At 42.2% G+C, this 21,471-nt stretch overlaps 1 protein-coding gene across 2 annotated transcripts in view; it reads right to left on the minus strand.

Annotated features, from left to right (window-relative positions):
- The window catches only part of prok2 (prokineticin 2), a 163,327-nt gene that overhangs the window by 46,731 nt on the left and 95,125 nt on the right, over window positions 1-21,471 (minus strand). Inside the window, exon 1 of one of the 2 annotated variants that reach the window (XM_043708593.2) lies at window positions 19,055-19,155. The exons of the other annotated variant lie outside the window; for it this stretch is intronic. Within the exon in view, the coding sequence (XP_043564528.1) occupies window positions 19,055-19,126 (72 nt within the window). The 5' untranslated portion in view covers window positions 19,127-19,155. Of the gene's footprint in view, window positions 1-19,054; window positions 19,156-21,471 lie in introns of those variants that run through there. 2 annotated transcript variants of the gene reach the window in all.

The following is a 21,471-nucleotide window of genomic DNA, read 5'->3' on the forward strand; positions in this document are numbered from 1 at the left end:
TCTCTTTCTTTCTCTCTCTCTCTCTTTCTTTCTCTCTCTCTCTCTCTCTCTCTTTCTTTCTCTCTCTCTCTCTCTCTCTCTTTCTTTCTTTCTTTCTTTCTTTCTTTGTCTCTCTCTCTCTCTCTCTCTCTCTCTCTCTCTCTCTCTCTCTTTGTCTCTCCCCCTTTTAAAAGTGCTGTTGTCTTGAAAATTCCAACACAATGCAACAGCATACAACAGTAATTGCTGCTCCTGGAATTTAAGAAAATTACCTTCAACACCAAAAAGACCACAGTCCTTTGGAATTAAAGAGGATATAAAATTTTTTTGCAAGGCCTCAGCAATTTCCTCCTTCAGTATTTTAGGATTGATCCCATCAGGTCCTGGAGATATGTCTCCCTTAATACTTTTCAAAACAACCAACACCGCCTCTGTTTATATCAACCTGTATTAGAATATCAACATACTGTTGTTATTCACAAATAAAAAGAATGAGTTTGCTGGGGATGGGAGGGGACCATACATTGAAATTCTTAGACATGTTGATATTAAAAATGGAAGTGGTGTTGGTTGTTTGGAAAACCATTCAGGTTGACTCCGAGGACTTGAGAAGAGCCAGTGTTGTTCCTTTTGTCTAAGAAGGGTGACAGGGATAATCCAGCAAATTATAGATCTTATGTCAGTGGGTAGGAAAATTATTGGAAAATATTATTGATAGGATTTGCACGCATTGGAAAAATATGGATTTATTAGAGATAGGCAGGCAGTGTGGCTTCATATTGGAATCATCATGCCTCACAAACTTGATTGAGTTTTTTGGAGGAAGTGACAAAGATAATTGAGGCAAGGTGAATGGATGTTGTCTTCATGAACTTTAGCAAGGCCTTTGACAAGGCCCCTCATGGCAATTGTGATCTGTGGTGAGGAGGTCAGATGATACTGAAGTGGTTTGGCCATGGAAGACAGAGAGTAGTAGTGGAACGGTGCTTTTGAGTGGAGTGCTGGGACTCCTATTATTTGCACTATATAGACATGATTTCGAGGAGAATGAAAGTGGTCTTTTTGGGAAATTTGCAGATGAACAAAGATTGGAGGAGTTGCAGATAGTTGCCAGATGATGCAGCAGGATATAAATAGGCTGAAGAAATGGCAGGTAAAATTTAATCCAGGCAAATGTGAGGTAATGCATTTTAGAAGGACTAATGCAGGAGGGAAGTATAGAGAAAATTAGAACCATTAACATAGAGAGATCTAGGCATACGGGTTTGCAGTTGCCTGGAAGTGACGATACAAGTGCATAACTTTGTCAAGAACATGTACAGCATCCTTGTTTTCATTGGTTCAAGCATAGAGTATTAAGATTGGCAAGTCACATTGCAGTTGTATAGATTGTTAGTTGGGCTGCATTTGGAATATTGCATACAGTTCTGCTCACCACACTACCAGAAGGATGTGGAGGCTTTGGAAAAAGTATAGAAAAGGTTTACCAGGGTGTTGCCTGATTTGGAGGGTGTTAGCTGTAAGGAGAGATGGACAAACTTGGTGTGCTTTCAGCTGAACTTTGGAGACTGAGGGGTGACATGATAGAAGTTTACAAAATTATGAGAGGCATGGATGGAATGGATAGTCAGTTTTTTCATAGAGTTGAAATGTCAGTTGCTGGGGGGTCAGGGGGATAGGTTTAAGTTAAAGGGGCAGGGAGTTTAACGGAGATGTGAGAGGTAAATTCTTCACACACAGGGTTAAGTGCCTGGAATGCACTGCGAGAGAAGGTGATAGAAGCATACATAGTTGCAAAATTTTAAGAAGTGTCTTGACAGATACATGAATAGGCAGGGAATAGAGGGATATGGATTGTGTAGGGGGAAAGGGATTTTAATTTAGAAAGGTATCATGTATTGATGTAGGCTTGGTGGACCGAAGGGCCTGTTCCTGTACTGTACTGTTCTTTGTTCTCTGTTCTCAACCTCTCCCCTCACCTGAGGTGCAGTGAGCAGCAGGTTAAACCACCACCAGTTTTGTCTCTCTGATGAGAGAGCAGCCTATGGTCCTCTGAAAATATGCAACTTTACTCTTCCATTTAGCTTCCATTAATATATCATGCTCTCACAAGAGAGAGGGAATCTTATCTGTTTGCATTCTAGCCAAAGAACTGGCAGGTTGCGCCCACTGTGAAAATGAGGCTTGCGTCAGTGCTCGGAAGAAGAAAGTGAGGTGAAGCTATGAATGAAAAGTATGAATGATGACGGTAGGAGTTTTTGATATGTTATTAGGGAGGTTGGTGAATTGCGAACTATATGAGGCTAGTGGCACATTTAAAGGGAAATGGCATTTGAAGATAATTTAATGCTCTTGACCACTTGTATCAAGTTATTAAACCTCTCCCAATGCTATGTCCAGCTCCTCATGGCTACCCAATAGCTATCTTTCTCTACTGATGTATCTAGCTATCTGTATCCACTGCCTTCTCTTTCTGGAGGGCCTCCTGGCCTCTTGATGATTGAAGACCTCGCAGTTCCAAGGTTTTAAGTTCTGTGTCAGATAATCTTGGAGCACACTCGCTGTCCTGTTGGGCCATTATTCTCAATTTGCTTTGACACTCTTCCCTGTCATTTGCTGTACCGCTGCAGGTGGAAAGTATCTCTCCTTTGGGGATCCAAGATGGCGGCGTCCTGCTAGGATTGCGTTTGCTGGGCTCCGTGCTGCAACACTGACCCGACAGAACTGGAACCCATAGAGGACAGAGCTGTTAAAAAGGACTTGGTGGAGTCTCCTTTCTGGTAATAAGTTGCATGAAATGATGTCCAAGATGGATAGAGTATTTATCTTTAATCTCTAAATTATGTTAAGGGATGGGTGACATATTTATTTTTAGTTTACTTGTCTATAGTACTAACCTTGCTCTTGGGGTTTTATTTCTACTGGATGGTCGGTGTATGTGGCGTGACACTAACTGGTAGGAGTTGAGAGGGAGTTTGGGATGGTTAGTAGGGTTGTAGGATGTTAGGTTACCCCTTTGAATGGAGGGTAAATTCCTCCAGTCAGTGCCTTTGGTGTTTTTTTTTTTTGGATTTTCTGTTTTTGCTGTATATAGTTTTTGTGAGTTTTGTAGTAGGCTGTAGTTATTTAATTCTGTGTAGTTTTTAGGTTTTATGGATTCTTTTGCATTAAAGTTCAGCGATCTGTAGTTTGGGTTCTTCCTCTCTGGAATCTAAATGGTGCTATAGAAGGTTATGGCTAAGGATGTGTTTAAGTGGTGCACCTGGAATATTAAGGGGAGTCATTCATCTGTCAAGAGAAAGAAGGTACTTTCCAGCCTTAAAAGGGAGAGGGTGGATGTTGCATTATTACAAGAAACACACTTGGATGATGCAGAGTATTTGAAGCTGTAACAGAATGGGTATGACTCGGTGTATTTTTCATCTTTCAATATAAGGAGTAGAGGGATGGCCATTTTAGTTAGAATCTCCCATTTAAGTTATTAGAGTGCATTAAAGATACACACGGGAGATTTGTAATCCTTAAAGCTTTGGTACATGGGGAAGAATACGGAATCTTAAATGTTAACTGTCCCCTGGCCCATCCCCTTAAGTTCTTGACAGACGCACTTTCTCAACTGGTGAACCTTGCATGGCAACATATTATTATCGTAGGAGGGAATTTCAATTGTCTCTAGACCCTACGGTAGACAGATTACCCAAAGGCCCGCTGATATCTTCTTTGCGATCTAAACAATTAAGGGAATTGTATACTGCATTAGGATTGGTAGATATTTGGAGGCAACTTCACCCTACTGGCAGGAACTTCACATCCTTCTCGAACCCACATAAATGCCAAACCAGGATTGAATATTTTTCTGACCCCCGCAGCACATCTGGGCTCCTGTATAATTGGCAATCACTATTTCTGATCACGCCCCAGTGTATTTAACGGTTTAGAGTAAGGGTACTGTGGTAGGCTTGAGGCACTGGTGACTGGACTCCTTCATCCTCAAGGATAGCAAGTTTATTGAATTCTTTTCTACTGAGTTCAGGGCTTTCTTAAACATTCATTCAGGCTCAGCCAGTAGCCCATCCATTCTTTGTAAACAGCTACAGCCTATGCTAGGGACTTGATTATTTCCTATTCAGCCAGTAAGTAGCAGCAGACAGGTGAGCAGCAATGCTTGCTTGAGACGCATCTGAAAGGGCATACTTTGACAGGCCCTCGATGGTTAAACTGCAGAGGATCACAGTGCTTTGGTGTATGCTGAACTCCATGCTCACACGGACAGCCAAGAGGGAGCCTGCAATTTGCAAGTCAAAGGCTGTTTGAGCATGGGGATAAGCCGGGCAAGTACCTCGTGTACTTTGCTAGTAAAAGGAGTGCCTCTCAAGCCATTACCTCGATCAGAGAGGACACTGGAAATTTAACCTGCAATTGTAAAAGGATTAATGCAGCATTTTGGAAATTTTACTCTGAATTATACCAACCTGAAAGCTGAGAGAGTGGGCAGGTTAGAATGGAGAATGGAATCTTTTTTTAAGAATTTGGACCTTCTGGGACTGACCCCTAAACAAAACTCTTCTCAATGTCCCACTGTCAGAGCAAGAGGTGTAGGAGGCTGTGAGGCAGCTCCAGAATGGTGAGGTGCCGGGTCCTGACGGGCTCTTCAGTGAGTTCTATAAGGAATTTATAAGTATATTGTCAGGAATGATGCTTAGTATGTTTAATGACTCACATAGTCATGGTCTCTGCCCACCATCTCTAAAAGAGGTGAACATCTCTCTCATCCTTTTTAAAAAAAAAAGCAAGGCCCTGGAGGACAGTACTTCCTGTAGGCCCATCTAATTCCTGAATGTCAACTTCAAAATCCTATCTCAGACCCTGGCATTAAGGTTAGAAACTGTACTGCCCTTCATCATTAAAGAGGATCAGACTGAGTTCATAAAAGGTCGCAGATTGATGGATAATGTCAGGAGATTACTTAACATGATCCAAGTATGTCAACAGCAATCAGTACAGGGATTGATTATGTCCTTAGATGTGGAAAAGGTATTTGACAGGGTCGAGTGGCCATATCATTTTCATACTTTGATGCAGTTTGTCCTGGGAGAGACCTTCATCAGGTGGGTGAAAGATTTGTCTAGTGATCCTCTTGCTGTGGTCCTCACCAATGGTGTACGATCAAGCAATTTTAATATTTGTAGGGGCAGTCAACAAGGCTGTCCCTTGTCACCATTGCTTTTCACATTGGTGATTGGACCGCTGGTGGAGTCAACACGTAGGAATCCCAATATAACTGTACCAGAAGTGGGTACGAAGTCATGTAAGATGGCACTGTATGTGGATGATGTTCTTGTCTTCTGATCTCTTCTGAAATATGGGAGGATATCTGGGAAAATGCAAGAAGGATCTCAATTTGCAACAGGACCCACACCTTGCAATAGTAGATTCTCCACAGGGTCCATTTGGCCCCAGACTGCCTCACAAAATTTAAAGTGGGAGCATCTCCAATGTGTCCTAAATGTAAAGTGAGCATGGGCACACTTACCCATTGTCTTTGGCCCTGCCACAGACTGTATGGACATACTGGAGTGCTGTGGTAGGTGAAATACAGAAGGCCTTGGGGACGGAGGTGGAGATTGATCTGGTATCTCTTCTTCTTGGCTTTGTCCATTCTTTTTCATTAGATGCACACACAAAAGGCTTTTCAGTATCCACACTTTTTGTGCCAGAAAGAACACTCTAGTAGGGTGGGTGTCGGAAAATCCCCTGGGGCTGGTGGGCCGGTGTAAGCTAGTCATGGAGCACATCCCCTTGATATGAATCACGGAGCACATCCCCTATGAATATGGTGCGCCGTAAAACTGAGAAGTTCTATAAGACGCAGCTGCCCTTTTTGGACTGCGTGGATACAGATTTGTCTTTCACACAAATAAGCGTTTTTATATAGCCATGGCAATCCATGTAATGAATCTGATATCCAGAGAGGAGGAACTACGAACATATGAATATGTATAAATTTATGCACTCGATGATTGATGGCTCTTGCTTTATTTCGCTGAGCTGTGTTATGGTTATTATTAATAATAATAATAATAATAATAAGATTTTCCTTTTTTAGTTTAGTTAGCAGTTATGATTTATTTATCTATATAATTAGTGGGTTTGTTTTGTAACATTGGTTTGAATTGTTTGGTTTTGTATTTGTTGCAATATTCAAAAGAAAAAAGAATTCCTTTTCTCTAAAAAAAATTTTAAAAAAAGAAAGTATCTCTCCTTTAAAAGGTGCAGGCTTGCTTTCAGTGAAACAAATGAGCTTTAAGTGGAGGTAGCTTCCACACAAACCTGGGAGCCCCCCAGAGGCATTCAAACGCTCACAAAGCACTTAACGCTGAGCTGCACATTACTACCATTAAAATCAGCGGGCAGCATAATGCATGGTTCCAAAAGAATGAGGAACAACTAAAATTGTGCCAATCTTTAAATGTGGAGAAAGGAATAGGCTAGGGGGATGGGGGGCGGGGTGGAATTATTGGAAGAAATGCTAAAGGAAAGGATAAATCTTCATTCTGAAGAATACTGAATAATCAAAGACAGTCAGTGTCGATTTATGAAGGGAATGTTATGTTTGATGAAAATTATTACACTTTTGTGGAGGTTACAACAAATCTGAGCATAGTCCATTTCATGTAATCCATATGAATGTTTGTAACGCTTTCATAAGATCCCATGTTGCAGATGGTCAAGAGATTAAATGCCCTCAGGACTCAAGGCAAACTATCAAGTTGGATTGAAAATTGGCTTAGAAGTGAAGGGTAATTATTGAGAAGTGTTTTTGTGACTGGAAGCTATTTGAAGTGAAGTTTTGTAGCATTCAGTATTTAGTTTTTTGCCCTTTGTGACATATATCAATAATTTCAATTTGGATGTAAAAAGCATGACTGAGATGTTTGCAGATGATACAAAAATTGGCTGTGTGGTTGATAATGAGGAATAAAGCCATAATCTGTAGATAGGTGTCAATGGTCCCATAGAATTTTGATATTTATTACTATGGCATAAAAATAGGGATGTCTTATCGCAACAGTACAGGGTGTTAGTGAGGTCACACCAGGAGAACTGTGTGCAATTTTTGACTCCATGTTTAAAAAAGTATGAAATGGCATTGGAAACAGTTCAAAAGAGCTTCATCAGACTGATTCCTGAGATGAAGGAATTAATTTATCAAGATTGGCTGAACAGGTTAAGCCTTCATTCATTAAAGTTTAGAAAACTGAGGGATGATCTTATTGGAACACACCAGTTTCTGCGGGGCTTAAAAGGTAAGTATTGAGAAGATATTTCCACTAGTGGGGGAGTCTCAAATTAGGGGGCATACGAGATGGAAAGTATTCAGCCTGGAGCTTGCTGATCACTGGTGTTCCACAGGGATTTGTCCTGGGACCTCTGCTCTTTGTGATTTTTATAAATGACTTGGATGAAGAAGTGGAAGGGGGGTTAGTAAGTTTACTGATGACATGAAGGTCAGTGGAGTCGGGGATAGTGTGGACGGCTGTTGTAGGTTGCAACAGGACATTGACAGGATGTAGAACTGTGCTGAGAAGTGGCAGATGGAGTTTAACCTGGAAAAGTGTGCAATGATTCATTTTGGAAGGTCAAATTTGAATGCAGATTACAGGGTTAAAGGCACAATTAACAGAGGCATCTTTGGGTCCATGTCCATAGATCCCTCAAAGTTGCCACCCAAGTTGATAGGGTTGTTGAGAAGGCCTATGGTGTTGGCTTTCATTAACAGGGGGATTGAGTTTAAAGAGCCACAAAGTAATGCTGCAGCCCTATAAAGCCGTGATTAGACCACACTTGGAGCATTGTGTTCAGTTCTGATCACCTTATTATAGGAAGGATGTGGAAGCTTTAGAGAGGGTGCAGAGGAGATTTACCAGGATGCAGCTTGGACTGGAGGGCATGTCTTATGAAGAAAGGTTGAGGAAACTAGGACTTTTCTCATTGGAGTGAGGAAGGATGCGAGGTGACTTGATAGAAGTGTACAAGATGATGAGAGGCACAGATGAAGTGGATAGCCAGAGACTTTTTCCCAGGGTGGAAATGTCTATCACGAGGGGGCATAGTTTTAAGTTGGTTGGAGGAAGATTTAAGGGAGATGTCAGAGGTAGGTTCTTTACACAGAGAGTGGTGGGTATGTGGAATGCACGGCCAGCAGTGGTGGTAGAGGCAGATACATGAGGGACATTTAAGCGACTCTTGGATAGAGACATGGATGATAGTAAAATATAGGGCATGTCGGTTGGTTTGATCTTAGAGTAGTATAAAACGTCAGCACAATATCGAAGGCCAAAGGACCTGTACTGTGTTGTGCTGTTCTCTGTTCTATGATTATTGCTCCAAACTCTGGGCCCATTTGTCTCTTGATAGTGTTAGTTGAGGGACAAATAATGGCCAGGTCATGAGAAGACATTCTTCAACACTGTGTCATGGGATTTCCTGTCCTCCTCCCAGGTGAATATAAGGGATCTGTTTAACATCCCATCCAAGAGGCAGCATTTCTGACAGGAGAACACTTCGTGAGCACTCCATGGCACTGAAGTTAAGAGTTTATGTTCAAGTCTTTGGACCACAAGCCTCTATCTCTGAAATTAAAGTGAACCATCTTTCTTTCAGGCGGGGAGGTAGGAAGAAATGAAATAAGAGACAGAGATAGACAAAGAAGTAGCTGAAATTGAGTTTCCAGAAGGCAGTGTTAAAGATCAACATTGTGTATAAATGTATAGAAATCTATCCATAATCCAACATATCGGTCACATTCAATAGAATAAACTCTGGATAACATAGAAATCAGACTAAAACATCTAAAAAAAGGATGTGACAGAAGAGAAAATGATGGATTTCAGGTAACAATGTGGTGTTGCAGACTGTGAAACCTGGTCCAAAAAGGTGAGTGAAAAAGTATTTGGAAATCTAAGCCTAAGAAGACCAGTATTGCATCTCACAGCTTCACTAAAATAGAATGGACTGTTCCCATACTGACCATCACCTACTCCCAAAACTACCTATCAGCCAGCCTAAGCAATGGTTACTTTGTAATGATACACACAATTATTGATATAGAGTTAGCCTTCTATCTATGGATCATGAAGATAGTCTGTCAAATCCCTGAACTAGACACCGACATTGAAATGTCTACCTTATACTGTACTTTAAACATGATCATCCATCAATATAACTTATTTCTCAATAACCTTTTGAGGAGCTCAGGTGGCACAGTGGCTCAGTGGTTAGCACTGCTGGTTCACAACACCAGGGTCCCAAGTTCGATTCCAGCCTCAAGCGACTGTCTGTGTGGAGCTTGCACATTCTCCCTGTGTCTGCGTGGGTTTCCTCTGGGTGCTTCAGTTTCCTCCCACAATCCAAAGATGTGCAGGTCAGGTGAATTGGCCATGCTAAATTGCCCATAGTGTTAGTAAGAGGGAAATGGGTCTGGGTGGGTTACTTTTCGGAGGGTCGGTGTGAACTGGTTGGGCTGAAGGGCCTGTTTCTATACTGTAGGGAATCCAATTTAATCTAATTGCTTCATTATTGCCAGTCTCACACTGTGATTGTGTTCACTAAAAGAGAAGAATCAGAAAAGACTTCCCATCCCATCCCACTACACTACACACCATCACATTCCTTTCTTCAATTTTGCTGAAAGGTCATCTGAGCTTGAAACATTAACTCTGTTAACAGACCTGCTGACTATGTCCCACAATTTTGTTTTAATGTCGGAAAAGACTGCAGTCCTTCTGATGCTCCTAAAAACTAATATTTCAATTAACAAGCTTTTTCAACTACCCATTCAGTTCTCCTAGAAATACAATAGGAATGGTTATGTCAACTGAGCAGCAATAGGGTGCCCCATCGAAAGATCTGGAGACATGGATTGAAATCCCTGGAGCAGGAGGAATTAATATTCAATTATCTAATCTGAAACAAAAAGTTAATCTCAATAATGGTGATCATAAAGTTACTGGATTGTCAGTAAAAGAAAAAAACGTCATTTGCTTATGAATGTTCTTGAAGGAGGTTTGGGCTCCTCACTCACTCTGGGCCTACATGTGACTCCAGTCTCACACCCCACATGGTTTGTGTGATTGAATCTTAACTGCTCTCCAAAATCACCTCGCCACTGAGTTGGATCTACCGCTACATAAATGTAAAATCAGAATGAAGCTGGACAGACCATCTGGCATCGACGTAGGAAACAACAAAAAAAGATACTCCCTGTATTTGACCTTGTAAAATTCTTTTCACTAATATCAAGGGACTTTTGTCAAAATGGTGAGGCCTATCCCTCAGATTAGTTAAGCAACAGCCTGACATAAACATATTCATCAAATTATATCAGACAACAAATAGCATTTCCACTGAACCTTCATTCTCCATTGTAAATAATGTCAAAGTCTGATCTCTCTTAGTACAAATATTGTAAACCTACTTTGCATTTCATTTACTCCTTTCTGTACTACTATCAATGATTGGATAAGCGTGCTGTATGTTGAGCAGACCTTAAACAACAGTGTAGATGTGGCCATGTCAGTGTCTTCATTCCCCTCCTTTAAAACATTTCTTAAAAATTAACAAACTTTTGGTCACCTTTGTTGACTTAGTACCAATTTTGTTGTGTTTGATTAGGTGTCATGGAATAGTTTACTACTTTAGACATGTTATATAAGCATAAGTTATTGTTGTGAGACAGAATCATTCCTGTGATTCTTGCACTATCCCTCTGGTTATAATAAAAAATTTCCTTACTGCTAGAGCACATTGATACTAGGTTCAGTAAACAATTCAGCAACTGCTGCAGATCTCTTTCTGTTTTGTGTTCTGCAACTAAGAATCATTGACATTATCTACCTCCTCCTCTTTTTTTTCCCTTCTTCAGCTTCATTGTGCTGCACTTATGAGTGTGTTATTTCCAAATCATCAGTTCACCTTTTCTGCTGATCTCCCTTTGCTTTGCATTTGCCTGTTCCCTATGGTTACAGCACCAAACTTTATCCTTGTTTCTGTTCCAGTTACAAATACACTCTATAAACAACAAGATCTCCAGCATTGATCGCTGTGGCACCCACAAGTGATTTCAAGGCTGTCAAGTAAGCTTGCTTCATAATCATTCTCTGCATTCACTGATCTAGTCAATTTTCATTCCCCTTCAGGAGCTTGCCTGCTATTCCATTATCTTCCTGTCATGTGGACTAATTGAGACATTATACAATTGTGTATTAAAAGCCTTGCTGAAGACTAAATATATCACATCATAGAATTTTCACTGTCACCAGAGCCAGTCAGTCCCACAAAGAACTCAAGAACATTTCTTCGACAAATGGTATATGTATAAATCCATGCTGACTTACTCAAACCTCTCCAGATTTGTCATTATTTTCTTATTTTGCCATAGCAGACAGCAACATGTATGAAGAAAAAAAACACAATAAAACAATAAAAACGGTGCAGGATAAAAATCATAATGTGCAACAAATACTAATTATTCCTTCCAAACCAGGCAGCATGCAAAATTTGGGAATCATAAAAATTTACAACAGTTGGAAGGCATTCAGCCTATTAAATTTGGACTAGCTGACAATTAGCAATGTAGTCTAATCCTACTTTCCAGCCTTTGGTCTGCAGCCTTGTAGGTTACAGCACTTAAAGTGCAAAGTGCCTCTCGCAACCTTTCAAACAGAGAGTTCCAGATTACCATTCATCCTTTGGGTTAAAAAGTTTCTTTTACAATACCCACCAACTTTCGACCTCTGATTAGTTCAACCATTCCTGCCCCTCTGATCCCTTCCAAAGCCTGAGCTCCCTCAAACTTTCTTCATAAGACATGCCCTCCAGTCCAGGCAGCATCCTGGTAAATCTCCTCTGCACCCTCTATAAAGCTTCCACATTCTTCCTATAATGAGGTGACTAGAACTGAACACAACATTCCAAGTGTGGTCTAACCAGGGCTCTGTAGAGTTGCAGCAAACCTTCATAGCTCTTAAACTCAATTGCCCTGTTAATCAAAGCAGACATGCCATATACCTTCTCAACAACCTTATCAGCTTGGATGGCAACTTTCAGGGGTCTATGGGTGTGGATCCCAAGATCCCTCTTTAACCCTGCACAGAATTCTGGCTTTAAACCTGTAATCTGCATTCAAATTTGTCCTTCCAAAATGAATCACTTCACACTTTTCCAGATTGAACTTTATCTGCAACTTCTCAGCCCAGCACTGCATCCTGTCAGTGTCCTGTTGCAACCTACAACAGCCATCCACACTATCCACAACTCCACCGACCTTCGTGTTATCAGCAAACTTACTAACCGCCCCCCCACCTTCCACTTCCTCATCCAAGTCATTTATAAAAATCACAAAGAGCAGAGGTTCCAGAACTGATCCCTGTGGAACACCACTGGTCACCAAGCTCTAGGTTGAATATTTCCCATCTCCTACCACCTTCAATGGGCCAGGCAATTCTGTATCCAGACCGCCAGATTTCCCTGTACTGTATGCCTCCTTATGTTCTGAATGAGCTTGCCATGGGGAACCTTATCAAATGCCTTGCTAAAATCCATGTGCATCACATCCACTGCTCTACCTTCATCAACGTGTGTTGTGACATCCTCAAATAATTCAATAAGTCTTGTGAGGCATGTCCTGCCCCTCACAAAGCCATGCTGACTATCTCTAATCAAGCTATGCTTTTCCAAATAATCATAAATCTTGTCTTTCAGAATCCTCTCCAATAATTTGCCCACCACCGGCCTATGACTGACTGACTGACTGACTGACTGACTGGTTTGTAATTCCCAGGGTTATCCCTGTTCCCTTTCTTGAACAAGGGAATAACATTTGTCACCCTCCAATCATCAGGCAGTACTGCAGGTGACAGTGAGGACACAAAGATTATCACCAAAGGTGTAGCAATCTTTTTCCTCGCTTCCTATAGTAACCTTGGATATATCCCATCTGGCCCAGGGGATTTATCTATCCTCATGTTTTTCAAAATTTCCAGCACATCTTCCTTCTAATCTCAGTGTATTCAAGCGTATCTGCCTGTTTCGCATCGTCCTCACAAATGACAAGATCCAACTAGAGGGGAGTGAATACTGAAACAAAGTATTCAGTATGGATCTCCCCTTCCTCCTCTGACTCCAGGCACAAGTTCCCTCCACTATGCCTGATCAGCCCTACCCTCAGGAGAAAGTGAGTACTGCAGATGCTGGAGATCAGAGCTGAAAAATGTGTTGCTGGAAAAGCGCAGCAGGTCAGGCAGCATCCAAGGAGCAGGAGAATCGACGTTTCGGGCATAAGCCCTTCTTCAGGAATGTCCTCATGCCCGAAACGTTGATTCTCCTGTTCCTTGGATGCTGCCTGACCTGCTGCGCTTTTCCAGCAACACATTTTTCAGCCCTACCCTCACTCTGGCCATCCTCTTGTTCCTCACATAAGTGGAGAATGCCTTGGGGTTTTCCTTAATCCTACCTGCCAAGGCTTTTTCATGCCCCCTTCTAGCTCTCCTAAGTCCGTTCTTTAGTTCCTTCCTGGCTACCTTGTAACCCTCTCGAGCTCCGTCTGATCCTTGCTTCCCCAACCTTAACCCCTTTTTCCTCTTGATTAGATGGTGCACACCTCTTATCATTCCAAGGTTCCTTCACCCTACCATCCCTTCCTTGCTTCAGTGGGATAAACTTATCCAGCATTTTTAGCAAGTGCCCCATAAACAACCTCCACATTTCTGTCATGCATTTCGCTGAGAATATCTACTCCTAATTTATGCTCCACAGTTCCTGCCTAATAGCATTGTGATCACTATCACCGAAATGTTCTCCATTCGGACAGAACTGATACATAATCTGTTTCTTTTTTTGCCAAACACCAAATCCAATATGGCCTCCCCTCTAGTTGGCCTATCTACATACTGAGTCAGGAATCCTTCCTGGACACACCTGACAAAATTTACTCCATCCAAACTATTTGAGCTAAGTAGGTTCCAATCAATATTAGGGAAGTTGAATTCACCCATGACAACAACCCTGTTACTTCTGTACCTTTCCAAAATTTGCCTCAATTTGCTCCTCCATGTCTTTGTTGCTACTGGAGTGGGGGGTGAGGGGTGCGGGGGTCTATAGAGAAGTTCCAATAAAGTGACTGCTCCTTTCCTGTTTCTGACTTCCACTCTCAATGACTCAAATAGACAAACCTCCTTGACAACCTCCCTTTCTGCAGCTGTGATACCATCCCTGATTAGCAAGGCCACTCCCCTACCTCTCTTACCTCCCTCCCTGTTCCTTTTGAAACATCTGAAGCTCAGAACATCCAACCACCATTCCTGCCCCATGATTACCAAGTTTCTGGCAATAGCCACAATATCATAGCTCCAATTACTGGTCTATGCTCTAAGTTCATCACTGTTATTCCTGACACTTCTTATGTTAAAGTAGACACATTTCAACCCATCACACTGACTGCAACTTTGCCTTATCAACTATCTATCCTTCTTCACGGACTCTCTGCAAGCTGTATTTGCCCGTTCACTAGCTATCGCTTCCTCTGATCCATAGCTCCAGTTTCCATCCTTCTGCCAAACTAGTTTAAACCCTCCCGAAGAGCTCTATCAAATCTCCTGCTCAGGATATTGGTGCCCCTCCAATTCAGATGCAACCCATCTTCCTTGTACAGGTCCCACCTTCCCCAGAAAGTATCCCAATGATCTACATATCCGAAGCCCTTCCTCCTACACCAGCTCTCTACCCATGTGTTCAGATACAGTCATGCAGTTCCTAGCCTCACTAGCCCGTGGCACCGGTAGCAATCTTGAGATGACTACACTGCTCTACCTTTTAGCTTCCAACCTAAGCTGGTGGTGAAACATTCAGCATTTGTTGCCATTAATCTGCTGAAACCGGAATGGAGAAGTTGCTGTCAGCCATTCTTCTTAATAGAGTGCTCACTAGACCATAACACACAGGGGCATAAATAGGCTATTCAGCCCATCAAGTCTACACTGCCATTTAATGAGATCATGGCTGACCTGATAATCCTCAACTCCTCTTTATTGCCTTTCCACATGACCCTTGACTTCTTTACTAATTAAAAATCTGTTGGACTCAGCCTTGGATATATTTAATGATCCAGCCTTTAAAGCACTCAAGTATTCCATGGATTGACTACCCTCTAAGAAATGAAATTCCTCCTCATTTTTGTCATAAATAGGTGAATCGCTTATTCTGAGATGATGCCCTCTGGTCCTAGATTGTTCCACAAAGGGAAAAAGCTTTGTATCTTTAATGTCAAATCCTCTAAGAATCTTGCATGGTTGAATAAAGTGACCTCTCATTTTTCTTAATTCCAACAAATACAAGCCAAACCTGCTCAACATCTTGTAAAACAATCCCTCCACACCTGCAATCGGCCTCATGAGCCTTCTCTGGACTGCCTATGATGCTAGTATACCTTTCCTTAGATCATAGCGCAAAACTGTACACCGTATTCCATCAGTGGTCTCGTATACTTTTACCAAAGCTTGCTTTCTTTTATGGAGGAGAAAGTGAGGACTGTAGATGCTGGAGATCAGAGTTGAGAGCAGGTCAGGCAGCATCCAAGGAGCAGGAGAATCGACGTTTCGGGCGTAAGTCCTTCAGGGATGTTTTCCAGCACCACACTCTTGATTTGCTTTCTTTTCCATTCCCTTTCAAATAAACACCAGCAGTCCACTTGTCTTCCTTATTACCCACTGAATGTGATGCTTTTGAATAGAGATCTCCACAGATTGCAATCTCCATTGCAATCACAATTTGCTGAAAATGTTGACTTTTTCATTGCTAGATTGCTGCAAATGTTAGACATTGAAGTGTAAATGAGTTTATTGGTGTCTAGAATAGATACTATTAAAATCCTTACTGTCTCTCCAAAGCTATCTTTATTGTGAATCTTTTTTTTAAAAGGTAGTTTAAAAGAACTTTTATTTTTCTACATCCAGTAAGAATAATTTACTTCACTCTCTGAAAACTTAGATTAGACATGAAGGATAATTAAAAACCAAAATAACTGCAGATTGCTATAAATCAGAAACAAAAACAGACATTGCTGGAGAAGCTTAGCAGGTCTGGCTGCATCTGTGGACAGAAACCGTTTTGGATTGAGTGACCCTCCCTCAAAGGATTGTAACTAGGAATGAAGGATAATTGCTTTGTGGAGGCAAGTTCAACTGAGGCATTCAAGGGGACACTGGTTAATTAACCAAAGTAGATGCATATATTGGGTTATGGAGAAAAGGCAGGAGATTGATACAAAGTTGTAGACATAGGAACAAGGAACATAAATAGGCTTGGAGAAAGTGAGGACTGTAGATGCTGAAGATCAGAGTCAAAAGATCAGTGGTGCTGGGAAAGTACAGCCGATCAGGCAGCATCCGAGGATCAGGAGAGTCAATGTTTCAAGCATAAGCCCTTCATCAGGAATGTGGGGGAGGCCCAAATGGTGAGAGAGATAAATGGGAGGGGGGGTGGGGTTGGGGCTGGGAGGAAGTGAACTGGGAATGCAATAGATAGATGGAGCTGGGGGTGATAGTGACAGGTCAGAGCGGAGGGTGGAGTGGATAGGTGGGAAGGAAGATGGACAGGTAGGACAGTTCTAGAGGGTGGTGCCAAATTGGAGGGTTGGATCTGGGATAAGGTGAAGAGAGCGGAGATAGGGAAACTGGTGAAATCAACATTGATCCCTTGTGGTTGGAGGGTCCCAGGGCGGAAAATTAGGCATTCTTCCTCCAGGTATTGGGTGGCTAGAATCTGGCAGTGGAGGAGGCCCAGGACTCGCATGTCCGTGGCAGACTGGGAAGGGGAGTTCAGCCACAGGACAGTGGGGTTGATTAGTGTGTGTGTCCCAGAGATGTTCTCTGAAACGTTCTGCAAGTTGGTGTCCTGTCTTATCAATATAGAGGAGACCACAACGGGAGCAATGCACACAGTAGATGTGCAGGAAAATCTCTGCAGGATTTGGATGGAGGTGAGGGTGGAGGAGTGGGTTTTACACTTCCTGCAGTGGGAAGGGAAGTTACCTGGAGTAGAGGATGGGTTGGTGGGTGGGTTGCGTGGACCTAACAAGGGAGCTGCAGAGGGAGTAGTCTCGGTGAAGTGCAGAAAGAGGTGGGGAGGGAAATTTATCTCTGGTGGTGGGGTCTGATTGTAGATGGTGGAAATGGCAGAGGATGATCTGTTGTATCCAAAGGTTGGTGGAATGGAAGGTGAGGACCGGGGAGTTGTGTCCTTGTTGCAATTGGGTGAGATTCAAGGGCAGAGATTTGGAAAGTGGAGGAGATGCCCTGGAGGGCATCATTTACCCTTCAATCCTGCTCTGCCATTCAATAAGATCACAGCTAATCTAATTTTAACCTGAACACTCCTTTCTTGCATTCCCTGATAATCTTTCACCCCTTGGTAATTTAGAATCTATCAACCTTGCCCTTCAAAATATCTAAAGATTCTGTATCTTTAAGAGAATTCCAAGGATTCATCCAAATGCATTTGGATGGGTATATGAATAGGAAGGGTTTGGAGGGATATGGGCTGGGTGCTGGCAGGTGGGACTAAATTGGGGTGGAATATCTGTTCAGCAGGAAGGGTTTGTTTCCATGCTGTACATCTCTATGACTCTGTGCCTCTCTGACTCTCAACACTCTGAGAGAAATGTTAGTGCTCAGGGAGTTAGTGCAATCATATTGGGATGAATGGCTTCCTTCTGTGCAACAACATTTGTGCCTGAAGCCACTGGTTTGCTGAGAATATTTCAATGTGATTTGTTGCTTCCTTGCTTGTTCACAGTTGCTGTTGCCTTTGACTTGGCACCAGATTTAAGCTGCTGTTCAGAATGTGGAAATCCATACCTCGGAGTTCACTAGATCGATAGCTTTCTTCAAGGTCAGTGCTAAGTGGCCTGATGGTAAAATTTGCACAATACTTGACCCTTATTACATTGTTGTTTGTGGGACTTTGTTGGCTGTTGCACTTCCTCCATTACAACAGCGACTATGCTACACTGAATAACTCTTCAGGATATCCACATATTGAAAGGCATGATATAAATGTACGTTTTTCATTCACATAAGATACAAATGCACATCTGTGTTACTGCTACAATCTAATAATTGTAAGTCTTCCAAAGTATTTGTCATTTCAGGTATTTTCACCTTGGACACAGTTGTCTATATATTGAAGAACTGCAGCATATGTGGTTCAGACAGAAGGTGAGACAATGGAATAAGTCTTCAAATTATTGTTAGAAATGTAGTGCTGCCCTGTGACAGTTACATTTACCATATAACATTTCAGAGACACTTAGGCAGAATAAAATGTCTAGTATGAAATATTAACTACAGGAGGTTATTTTCCAGTGCAAATTATGTGCAGTTCGGAATGATTTTTTTGAGCTTGCTAGTTGTTCGGGGAGACTAATAATTGAAATGATTGCCTTTACAGATGAAATTGAATTCCGTTAATCCAAAACCAAAATGATATGATCTCACTGGGCTCACTTTCTTTTTCACGTTAAGGATTCTGCCTTGCCTGGTATAGTAGAGGTTTCTGATGTCAGGTGAATTAAAACACCGCTCAGTCAGCCTGGTTACAAGGAACAATAATTAGACCGAAATCTGTGCTGGTCCAAGCTGCTGTGAAATCAGAAGTTTTTTTTTGCAGCCTAGGTATTGGTTTAAGGGCAGAATATACCAGAATTGATCTACCATGCACTGTTATTAAACCTGACTGCTGAAGGGGTAAAATTTACTCACACAGCCCCCAAACTACAAAGAAAGAAAACCGACCTTTCAAATATTAGTTATAGTTTTCGATATCAATCACTGCTATACAAGTTTCATTCACCATTCTAGAGATTGCAATGTTGAGCAAATCACACAACTTTTAGCTTGTCTATTTAAACTCCGGGCAGCCTCTTTGCAGGATACCTGCGTTTTCGTGGATTGATCCTACAGCTCTAACGTTGACAATCAAACTTATACGAAATCGATTTCAGGGAAATTCCTGAACTCACCCCAGTAATCACAGCAGTGGAAACATAACTGATGGCAGCACAGCTGATGAGGACGTAGAAAAGTCGCTTCATGGTACCCTTTCAATCAAGTTTTGGAGGTTTGGTCCCCTCTGCTGTAGTCTCACCGTTTGCTCGTCCTGTTAAGACTGACTGATCTGATCTGCTCTGCGGAAACTGGGAGCCTGTAATATAACGGAGTCTGGGCAGAGGGGTGAACTGTCATTCCGCTCAACATGACTCATCAGGGGTCGCGGCTATGTTGCTCATTGTCAATATTGCGTGAAATACAGCGCAGCAAACTTGGGCAGAGCAGCAGGAACTGGGACTCTGACATTGTCGGAGCACACACACACACACACATACACAAGCTGTCTCCGTCCCAACCTCTGCTCACAGCGAAGCTCCACAATTGCCAGACCCCTCAGTCTTGCTGAATACCTGGAACCAGGGCGAGAGGCTGACTACCATCAACAAGTAGCGGGCACTCTCCTGGTGCAAGTTCAGGAGTGAGTACTGTAATTTAATACTTGGGCTCAGCTTATTGATGTCAGGGCAGTGTGTGCTGTAACCTCCACCCGCTGCTCATTGATGCCAAAACCCAATTGCATGGCAATTAACACGAAACTACAACGAACCAGTGCGGCTGCTGAAGGTCTGAAATAAACCTAGAGATTGTTTGCAGGTCTGGCAGCCAGAGTTCAGGTTTCTAGTCCGGGGATTGTTCTTCAGTTCCGCCCGACCTGCTAACTTTCACCAACTGTCTGTATTTGTGACGAGGAAATTAATACTTTGAAACAAATCTTTGTAGAAAGAATTTCTAAAACACGCAAACTTTCCAGCAGTAAGTTGATATCTTGAGGACCTACTGGTAATTTTCTAATAAATTTTTATTAATATGGCTTAGCTAAATGGCTTTGCACCATTGAACTCCGAGTCATAAAGCTGTACAACATGGAACAAATCCTTCCATCCAACTCATCCATGCCTACCAGGTATCCTAAATTAATCTAGACCCATATCCCTCCTATTCATATACCCATCCAGATGCTTTTTAAATGTTGCAATTGTACCACTCATTCCATACGTACACCACTCTCTGAACAAAGAAAGTTGCAGCTTAGCTCCCTTTAAGATCATTCCCCTCTCACTGTAAACCTATGCCCTCTAGTTTTGGACTGTCCTACCCTGGGGAAAAATCTTCGGCTATTCTCTCCATCAATGCCCCTCATGATTTTACAAACTTCTGTAAGGTCACCCCCTCGGCCTCCGATGCTCCAGGGAAAACAGCCCCAGCCTGTTCAGCCTCTTCCTGTAGCTCAAATCATCCAACCCTGGCAACATCCTTGTAAATCTTTTCTGAACTCCCAAGTTTCACAACATTCTTCCTATAGCAGGGAGACCAGAATTGCACACAGTATTCCAAAAGTAGCTGAACCAATGTCCTGTGCAGCCAGAACATGACCTCTAACTTTAATACTCAATGCACTGATCAATAAAGGCAAGGATATCAAATACCTTCTTCACTATCATGTCTATCTGTGACTCCACTTTCAAGGAATTATGAACCTGCACTCCAAGGTCTCTATGTTCTGAAACACTCCTCAGAACCTTACCATTAAGTGCATAAGTTCTGTACTGACTTACCTTTCTGTACTGACGGTGATGCAGCACTTCACATTTATTTAAATTAATCTACATCTGCCACTCCTTGGCCTATTGGCCCATCTGATCAAAGTCCAGTTGTGCTCTGAGGTAATCTTCTTCGGTCTCCACTACACCTCCAATTTTGGTGTCATCTGCAAACTTACTAACCATATCTCCTACAGCCACATCCAAATCATTTATATAAATGATGTCTAAAGATCTTTGGTGAATTTTATTGTGCACCTTGTACATGGTACACACTGCTGTGACTGAATGACTGTGATGGAGTGTATGTATGTTTGTGGATGTAATGCTAATGAAACAGGATGCTTTGTCCTGGATGGTGCTGTTGGAGCTGCACCCATCCAGTCAACTGGGGATTATTTCATCAAACTCCTGACATGTGCCTTCTAGGCAGTGGACAGATTCTGGGGACTCTGGAGGCGAGTTACTCACCGCACAATTCCTAGTCTCTGACCTGCACTTGCAGCTGCTGCAGTTATGTAGCTAGTCTGATTGAGTTTCTGGTCAATGCCATGCCCCAGGATCTTGATAGGGGGAAATTCTGTGATAAACTGTCATTGATTGTCCAGGTACAATGGTTAGATTCTCTCTTGTTGGAGAAGTTAATTGTCTGGCACTTGTGTGGCGTGAATGGTACTTGCCACTTGTCAGCCTAAGCCTGGATCATGTTGCATTAGAACATGGACTGCTTCAGTATTTTGAGGACTCACAAATGGTGCTAAATATTGTGCAATCATCAGCAAACATCT

This window comes from Chiloscyllium plagiosum, unplaced genomic scaffold (assembly GCF_037043375.1).
Source record: "Chiloscyllium plagiosum isolate Xiang-an unplaced genomic scaffold, Cpla_swu_hap1 HiC_scaffold_14, whole genome shotgun sequence".
Classification (NCBI taxonomy): domain Eukaryota; kingdom Metazoa; phylum Chordata; class Chondrichthyes; order Orectolobiformes; family Hemiscylliidae; genus Chiloscyllium; species Chiloscyllium plagiosum.